The sequence below is a fragment of the Nansenia antarctica genome (genome assembly GCF_963989245.1).
Source record: "Nansenia antarctica genome assembly, chromosome: 18".
Taxonomy (NCBI): domain Eukaryota; kingdom Metazoa; phylum Chordata; class Actinopteri; order Argentiniformes; family Microstomatidae; genus Nansenia; species Nansenia antarctica.
The window spans coordinates 7,139,483-7,149,068 of NC_137691.1; the positions used below are offsets into that span (position 1 = coordinate 7,139,483).

Below are 9,586 nucleotides of genomic sequence, written 5' to 3' on the forward strand. Positions count from 1 at the left end.
TACGTAACTGCATTAGGAAAGGACGCACCGTAGACTATTGGCTATTTGTGTATTCCCTCCCACTTTGTCTCTATCGCCGACACTTCAGGGCACCATTTTGTGTCTTTGAAGGCTGTTGTTGCCGCATCCTGTGAGCCCAAATGGTTTTATCAAGAAGTCCAGTGTCCTCCTTGGCGAATCAGTGAACATTGCTTAGCAATCAGGATTGGTCAAAATACATGTCAATCAATTTACAGAGGGAGTACGCGATTGAAAGAATAGCCAGATAGAAACTGATGGCTCGCGAATAAAAAATTCCAAGAAGTGACGCTGTGAAAGTGTCAAAGTGAGTATGGAAACGAAAAGTCCCCCCCCCCCTCTCTCTCTCTCTCTGGGTCTATTCAAATTCCATAATGATCAAAACGCACAGCAGGATAGTTAGTAATATTTAATAGTATCAAATAATTTATTTGATTAGATCATTGTGTATACTTGCCTACGACTATTTTTATTTAATTTTTGGGGGGATTATAGTGATAGTTAAAATGTTTATTACGATGTATCTTTGTCAGTGCGCAAGATTTGAATATACAAACACACAATTAAAAATCACTTTTATTTTCCTTTATTGGCACAGGATACTAAATATGGATAGATGGTACAAGATACAAAACATTTTTGGATTACATGTTCCTGCTACCGTCTCAAATCAGTGCATTCTATTCCAGATGTACACTATACTTCTATAAATGGTTTGGTTATACATTTCCCATCCTAGCCACTTGCCTATCGCAACAATGAAGTACGTTTTAAAAGAATGTATTGTATAAGTTCAAGATGCATATTTCCATAAAATATTCAAAATCTGCAGACGACCAAGTGTACAAGTTAGCATTGATATTTCAAGTACACAGTTTGGCCACACTTTACCTGTTTTTGTTATAATGTATTGCTGCATAATGCTGTCCTTGCTACAGAAACAGAAACAAGTAGGGAACTGTATAATATCACACAAATATTTTTTGCCTTATCCTTATCTTACTCCTACAAGAATTCCTCAAAAACACTGACAATAGTGTGGATAGTGGATTATTTGGTCCAAATAGTCACACAGAAGTAGTAGTGAAAAAAAAAGAAAAAAAAGACATTTCCATACATTTCTCACTTGGGCTGCTACACGCGCATGAATGAAAAATGGCTCATATCAGTTAACATTTTTACAAATATACAGCTTGTCTTGAATTTGGCTAGACAAGACTATTGCTAGACGAGGCAAAACAACAACTGTAAATATAGTACTCCACTGATACAAAAGTCCCTGCACTTTGAATAAATCAGAGGTTGAAATTGAGTCTGACCTGACCGATAGTACTGTAGGGAGAGGGGGAGACGAGGTGGGTGTGGGGGTCTGAGGGGATTGGTTCAGGGATTCCCTGAGACCCCTTCCTCCATCTATAATCTTGTAGCCACATGTGATTCTGCTTTAGCCAACGACATGCCAAACAAAGCCTCCCCCACAATATTTTTCGTTGTTCAACTGCTCGAGAACAGATTCACAGATTTAAAAAAAAAAATAAAAATCTATGCAGCACCTAGCTCATGCCAAGCTCAGAAATGCATTCCCCCATCACCTAACCTGACCTCCCGCAAAAAAAGGACAAAGAAGAGAATGGAGTTGGGCAAAGCAGACACACATATCTGGCTACTACCAGACTCCTGCTTCTCTACTGAATGGTGAATGTCCCCTCCTCCCAGCTGTACTGGTTCACCATCAGGTCATCCTCCTGCTTCATGGAGCTAAGCAGGTACTTGACCCCAGCTTTGACCCCGGTCTTGACCCCCGCACCCAGCGCGTAACCCGCCACGCCCGCCGTCCCCCCGGTAACGGCCATCAGGGCGTCGGTGCCCAGGTCGACAGCGCTCAGGATGGCCCTCTCCTTGGCCGTCTCGGTGCAGTTGACGGACGCGTAGTAGACGGCCGTGCCCAGGTTGTAGAGGGTGCTGACGGCGGGGATCCACTCCACCACGCTGTACACTCTCTCCTCCCTTTTGTTCACGCAATTCCGCTGAGGGCTGCGCCGTGCCCGCCGCCGCCCGGAGGCCGTAGAGGACGGGAAGGACGGATCCTCCTCTACTGCCTCCTCCTCCTCGCACTGACGGAGCCAGCATTCCGAGTCCAAGTTCTCTGAGGGCATAACCCGGCTACCTGTCTTCAGAACCGTCCGGTACCACCCAGGGTGGTTAAGCGCCCCACCGCCACGGGCCACGCCGGCGCACCGGGACCCCAGGTTCTCACAGACCCTTACAGCCTCCTCCAGCCCCCCTACGGCCCCTTCCACTACCTCCCCTAAGAGCAGAGTCCCATTCACTCTGGTCCAGCCCTGACACTGTTCCCCCTGCCTCCCCTTCTCGGAGGCCTCCTGCCCCCTCTCTCCCTCTCCGGCCCTGGCCAGCTGCTGGATGTTAAACATCACCGCCTGTAGGTGGCGCTCCGCCTGAACCTTCTCCACAGACGACGGATGAGGAGACGCAGTGGCCCTGGGGCGGGACGTCCCCCTCTCCATCAGGTCCTCTAGCTCCGCCAGTAGCTCCTCTGTGTCCTCCACCCCAAGCAGGTCGTACAGTCTGAGCACCAGGAGCTGGGCTTCCTGAGGGCAGCCTGCCGCCACCAGCACGGGTACCAGGGAGAGGCCCAGGAGCTCCCGAGGGAACAGTCCAGAGGATGGGTCCTCCAGGGTGGAGGCGGATAGCAGCTCCTCACAGCTGGCGTTTCCCTGGAGGACGATCCGGCCCTTCATTGGGCCCTGGAGCTTGGCGGTGAGTGCGGTGACTATACGCTGGGCAGACTGGACCCTGCCTTCCCCCTGCACCACATCCTCTCCAGGAAGCACGACATCTCCTGCTCCTGATGGGAGACTGAGCTGGTTTTGGGGCCCTAGGACCAACTGCTCCCCCTGTTTAATACTGTCTTCCTCTTCTAGGATGTAGGTGCCGAGAAGAGGTCTGTTTTTCAGAGACGGGGGAGAAGTTACTCTGCAGAGGGCTTGTTCAGTCAGCAGCAGCTGGATCAGAATCAGCCACTTCATCTTGGAGTGCATCATTCTGTCTGTGAGAGCTCTACGGCAATACAGCTGCACACAGGAATCTAGGGAAGACAACAGTCATGGGAGGACATTCAGTCGAAGTAAACAGTTTTGTTGTTTTTTGTTATTGTTGTTGTTGTTGTTGTGTTTGGTTAAATGTAGATACTCTTTTTCAACACGTGTTACATGATGAAAAATCAAGTCTGGTTGTAGAATCATAGTTTTATACAGTATCAGGCCCTGTCTGTAATTTAAGGAATTCAATGCCAATTCTCTCCAACTGGTTCAATGCCAAGTAGCTCACAGCAAAGCCGACTTTAAAACTGTCCTATTTCTCCAATACGAAACATTGTGTTTCACAAGAAATAGTCTATCAAATAAAAGTCTATGTGACTGTATATCAGACTGTATTTAACAGACTTTTGGTGACTGAGTTTTTATACTACTGAAACAAGTAGTACTAAAATAGAGTCCATTGTGCATCAAATCATCATGCAAAGAATGCTATTGAATTTAAAAGCTTAACAAAAAAGCAAACACCAAAGATCAGTGTTTACCTCAGCAATGAACTTGAATATGGTTTCTAACCGTAGCCTTCCAACAAATGAGTAATGTTGTTATTGTATGCATAACAAATATGCTGTATTTAATATACATACCTCAAGTATCCGTCCAGATATCCCAAGTGTGATTCTCACAGCCACTTTGTTACACTGCCTTTGCCCAAACACACACACATATAGAGATATTTCTCCCCCTCACCCCTCCCTCTCTCTTACCCGCTTTCTCTCTCTCTCTCTCTCTCTCTCTCTCTCTCTCTCTCTCTCTCTCTCTCTCTCTCTCCCTCTCTGTTTCTGAGTTGGCCTCGTTGCTCAACAGGGAGGACATGATTAGAATATTGATTCACGTAGAACGGGTCCATGTTTTCTAAAGCTGTTTTGTTTGTTTGCCCTCGCTCATCTCTCATCTCTCCTCCACTCTTGCTCTCTTTCTCTCTCCTGTGCGGCAGTCGAGTGGTGGGCTTTGTTTTTGACCCAGATACTTGGCAGCAATCTTCCCTTGTGCCCTGAGCTGAATCTTTCTTTTTTTGGGGTGAGGGAGAGGGGAGTTTGGGCTAGGAGTGGGAGTGGAGGGATGGGGGGCATCTAGGGTGATCACTTCATCAATGCTACCGATCATTAGCCCAAGAAAATGACACCCCCCCCCTCCCTTCTCCAAATACTGTACCCCTCAACATCTCAACCCATCTCAACACACCCCTAACACCCCTGTTCATTAGGAACAAGAATCCTGTTCTAATGGAAAATGCACCTCTTTTTCTCTCTCCAGAGGCCCCATTCACTGAGTCTTTCTCTCTATAGAAACTCTGGATAAAAGCGGATCTCTTAGGCAATAGGAGCTTTCAGGAGAGTATAGTTTTGCCCCGCGGCTGCCATCAGTGTATGTGAGCGATGGGGGCATGTGGGGGCATTGACACTCTGAAATGCACTCTCTCACGCTTCTTTAGTGTCCTGTCGTGTCTCCAGCGATCCATCTTTCCTCAAATATGGCCAGGTGTTTTTTACAGAATAACTGAACTATCTGATCTAGATGTAATTAATAATAATAATAATCACTGAATTATACATCCGTATACACCATACACCATACACCATACATACGTTGTCTACGATATCATGTTTTGCACTATATCACTATTTGCACTTCTGGTTAGAAGCTAAACTGTGTTTCATTGTCTGGTACTTGCACTGCAATCACAATCAAGTAGAATCTAATCCAATCTAAATACACATTTTGATGGTAATACATGGGGGAATGTTCTTCATTGAACTAATGAATGAAATGGATGAAAACCGATCACGGTTTGTTTTTGTACATTCTGTTTGCAGGATGACGAATCCCCAATCCAGTTGGGTCATGCCCTTACTGTGGATAAAAGACTGCAGATGCAATGCGCTGCTTTGTGTGTGTGTCTCTCTCTCTCTCTCTCTCTCTCTCTCTCTCTCTCTCTCTCTCTCTCTCTCTCTCTCTCTCTCTCTCTCTCTCTCTCTCTCTTTCTCTCTGTCTGACTCTCTTTCTCTCTTTCTGACTCTCTCCCTCTCTCTGCCAAAGTGCATGTTCTCAGAGCTGAGAGACTACCCGCCATTCTCTCTCCCTCTGAGTGAGTGGGGCTCTTGTTCACTTTCAAACATGGGGGCAAAGGTTACCCCTGCTAGAGAAAGGTGTTGGAGAGACCCAAAACAAACAGTCAAGTCAGACAGAGGAGGGGGGGGGAGTTCAGGCTTACAGAGGGATCCTAAACTGTATTAAAAGCCAGAGAAGTCATTTTGGACCCAACATGTTTTATGTCACTGCTTCGGCAGTGTTTTATACTCTTAACAGGCACTAGAGGGCAGTGTTTCCTCGTGAGGGATTACATCTTTAAATGTGTTTTGCCAACTTTAAAGAGATAGTATTGTTTGTGAAGCCAAAATGTCCAGCAGGGATACGACCCCAGAACACAGTGGGTTCTCTGGCAGATACTCCTAACCAGCAGCTGAGCCAATAAAGGGCCACATACACATTGATGAAGAAAACTGTTTAACATTTGTATTATTTGAATGTGTGACAATACTACGGCCACTGCGGGTTCTGTACCATGAAGCACATTGGGAGATGTCGTCGGGAAGTGGGTATGACCCGTCTTTTATTGCACCATAACAGAAATTATCCAAACATAAACACAGAATGCCCATGTAGTATATTTTAATTACACACACATATGCATGGTATATGGTATGGGCCTGTTCTACTGAAAATTGGGGTTTTATGACACCTTGTAAACACATCCTTTGTCTTAGGGGCCATATGTTTACTTCCTGTGAATCTGACTTGAACTTTAACCTGGAATGACTTTAGCCCAGAGTGACATCATATGTGGGTACCCCTCTTTCACACCTGGGGCATCTCTACAGTGAAGGTGATAGGTCATTGTTTGTGACTGTATTTACATACTATTGTTTATAAATAAGGGTGTGGGCCTGAGGGGCCCTCTCTCTTCTCTCTTCTCTGATCTTGACCACACAGCTCCTCTCTCTCTCTCTCTCTCTTCTCTACCAGACCAGAATCCAGCTAAAAAATTTTGTACTTTAAATAAATATTCTTAAACTCAGATTTGATTCTTTGATTCATAACCAACAGGAGAAATTAACCACACCCGCTAACTGCGGGCTCGTCGAAACGGCGGGGTTCGCTGAGGTCACGCTGCTTCTCTCCAGCGTGGCGTGTTGCGTCTCTCTGACCCCCTCCAGCTTCTGCCACAGCTGCTTGTCAAAAGTGGGGAAAGGTTAATTAGCAACTGCCCACACCTGCGCTAATTAACCTCTGCCCACACCTGCGCTAATGAACCTCGACCTGGCCCTGCTCCTCTGAACCGCTCCCACCCCCCCTCGCTCTCTCCACGCCCCAAATCACACCCCATCACCACAGAATGTTTATTAAAATAGGAGCAATTAAAACATTGACACTTTAAATTCAATCATATGCATTGAACTAATACAGTGTTAAATTAAAGGGAGAAAAGATCAAAAGAAGACTAATATACTTAATTACAAAGATTGTTAACATGTGGTTCTGCTGTTCTTCCAACTGGTATTTCACTTTTATGTTTGACTTCATTTGTGTCTTTTGAGACATTTCAAATGATCTGGAGGTGAATTTCAGACTGACTCCCCTACCAGAAAAATATGTTTGGACTGTTGTTTTTATTGAAACTTGAAATGAGAAACTACTGTGCAATAACCAAGGGAATAGTGCAATGTTCTATAAACATGCAGTATGTTTACATTCTTGTGTTGGGTTTTCATAGACTGTATATAAGTTACTAGTTCATATTGTATGTTTATAAAAAGTACACAGTTACATGCTAACTCCCCCCTGTCTATATTCCCCCCTGTGAATAGGCCATATAGTGTATATAAGTTTATATAATAGATACATTCTCAGATTCCTACCGATCACTTATCCCCCCTATTTATATCCCCCCTTATTTATGTCTATTTATGTTTCATTCTTGTTTTTTATTATCTTAGGACTGTGTTGATTGTTAGCACCTAGGGTTTGCATTTACATTTCGTTGTACCTGTTACAATGACAAATAAAGATCATTCATTCATTCATTCATTCATTCATTCAAATACCATTTGCAAAACCCCAAATACATGTCCCTGCATTCTTTAATGTTGTAACTTTTAGGAAATTGGCCAGATCATGTGTGTACTCATGAATTCTCATTACATGTTGTCATCTGTTTATGTTTAGTTTGTATGCATAGGCATACATATAAAAGACCCAAAATGTAGGCCTACCCCCTTCCTTGAGATCCCCAGCCCCAAATGACGGACCAAAACTGAAAACACCATGATGTTTTAAACGCCTTAGCACTCAGGAATGTATTGATGCATCTATACTTGATGCTGTGGTGTCATATGAATGGAATTGAGGATGAGGTCTCATTGGTTCTCCTTGCAAACAGCTCTTAAGTTAAATACTATGATTGAAGCCAGGTATAAAAACAGAAGGTAGAGGAAACTCTTTCTCTTTCTTTGTGTCCTGGTCAGAGGTCCAGTGTTATTGTGTAATTATGGAACAGATCATGTGGTCTGTCTTTCTCTCTCTCTCTCTCTCTCTCTCTCTCTCTCTCTCTCTTCTCTCTCTCTCTCTCTCTCTCTCTCTCTCTCTCTCTCTCTCTCTCTCTCTCTCTCTACCTTTCTCTCACTCTATCATTTACCATGATGTAACATTGTAAAATGTTTCTATAATGTATTTGCCATGTAATAGTTGTATACTATGTTTACAGTATTATTAAAGCCTCACCTTGACCATTCCTGCACTCATCCCCCCAAAATTATTTGCACATAGCTAGTGTTAATTAAATTACTTGGAGTCAGATTATGAATATTAAGCTATGCTTAACTATACAAATCAACATTTCCTTGCCAACCCCTAGCTTTGTAACTGCCATCTTATAAGACCCCAAATCATCAGGAATTATAGAGATTGTTCATCTGAGAACAGAATAGCACGTAGACTGACAGTCAAGACAGGATATCACTCTATGCAATATGAGTTAATCAACTTTCCTTAATCTAATTCAGTTAAATCAGAACCCACCCTATTTGTTGTTCTCGACATAGAGTAATTGCCACATTTTCTCTCCGGTTTCATAGGTTCTGGGGATCCCCCCGGGGGGCAAATTAGAGCACCAGTGGAAAAGCATACAAAATTAAAGTACAAAGCTCAGCTGCTTCTGAGTCTTAAATACTCATCAGTCGTGTCAGTCAAGCTGTGTCTTGTGAGTTGGTTATTCTTTTTTAAGTTATTTTTTCTGAGTGGGAGAGAGGAGGGATGACATGCAGGACATGTCCCCGGCCGGATTCGCACCTGGGACCCTGCGGTTACATGGTCAGCGCTTAACCCGCTACGCCACCTAAGCACCCCTCTTGCGAGTAGGTTGAGTAAAATAGGTGATGTGGGTGGTGGCCTGCTTTTTGGTATGTGTAATCACACTGATTAGCGCTGGTTAGCATTTTTTCCTTGTCTGTAATCAACCCCTGCCTTCCTTTCCTGTGTTTCTGTGTCTTTATCTCTCCTTTCCATGTCGGCAGACTAACTGAACGGCCCACCAAAGGCCGGCGGTAGCTATGGGCAGGGGTGGGCTCAGCCCCGCCCAAACATGAGTCTTTCACACCGGATCAAAGTCAGTTAAGGGGGTATGTTTGAATGTTTAATGTCATATTAGTATTTACTCTAGGATCATATACTATGTCTATCGGCCTTGATACAGCTAGCACACACTGATTGTATCAGTTTACAGTGGGGTGCAAAAATGTGTGCACCCTTGGTTTAAATGTCTGTTACAATTAATCTCCAAGTGATTGAACGTGACCTCAACACAAAATTAAGCGTCTGCAGTATGCAAAAGAAAACCTTGAGAAACCTGAAGCCTATTGGAACAATGTGCTTTGGACTGACAAAACCAACATGGAACTTTTTGGCCACAACCAAAGAAGGTAGGAGAAAATCTATATCACTATTTGTACTTTTGGTTAGATGCTGAACTGCATTTCGTTGTCTATAATATGTCTGCAATGACAATAAAGTTGAATCTAATCTAATCTAAAGAGTGATCACATTGACCAGGGGTGTGCAAAGGGTAAAGAGTGATCACATCACAGCACTAGTGCAAAAGCAAAATTGGATTGTTCACAGTGTCCGGGGGGGGGCGGGGGGGATACTGAGTCATGGTACCCATGGTAGAGAGGGAGATTGTTCATCAGAGTGACAGCTCTGTGGACGAAGCTGTTCTGTAGCCTGCTGGTACAGGACCTGAGTCTCTTAGATGGTAGGGGATCAAACAGACCATGGCTGGGGTGCGAGGTATCCTTGATGATGCTTGCCGCCCTATTAGAGGTGTTGATCGAGACGGGAAGTGTCACTGATTAATTCTCACTGTTTGACACTGTGAAACCCACTGGCCCCACCAC

General features: G+C 44.4%; 1 protein-coding gene across 1 annotated transcript; it reads right to left on the reverse strand.

Annotated features, from left to right (window-relative positions):
* Positions 1-576: 576 nt before the first annotated feature.
* apof (apolipoprotein F) lies at positions 577-3,863 on the reverse strand. The gene is made up of 2 exons (XM_080548664.1): positions 3,722-3,863; positions 577-3,124 (listed from the first exon to the last, which is right to left on the reverse strand). Exon 2 carries the CDS (start codon positions 3,078-3,080, stop codon positions 1,704-1,706), a length of 1,377 nt encoding a protein of 458 aa, XP_080404790.1. The 5' UTR covers positions 3,081-3,124; positions 3,722-3,863; the 3' UTR covers positions 577-1,703.
* Positions 3,864-9,586: the final 5,723 nt, after the last annotated feature.

Coding starts and splice junctions, on each gene's coding strand:
- apof (XM_080548664.1), bottom strand. CDS start 3,080: ATGATGCACTCCAAGATGAAGTGGCTGATTCTGATCCAGCTGCTGCTG.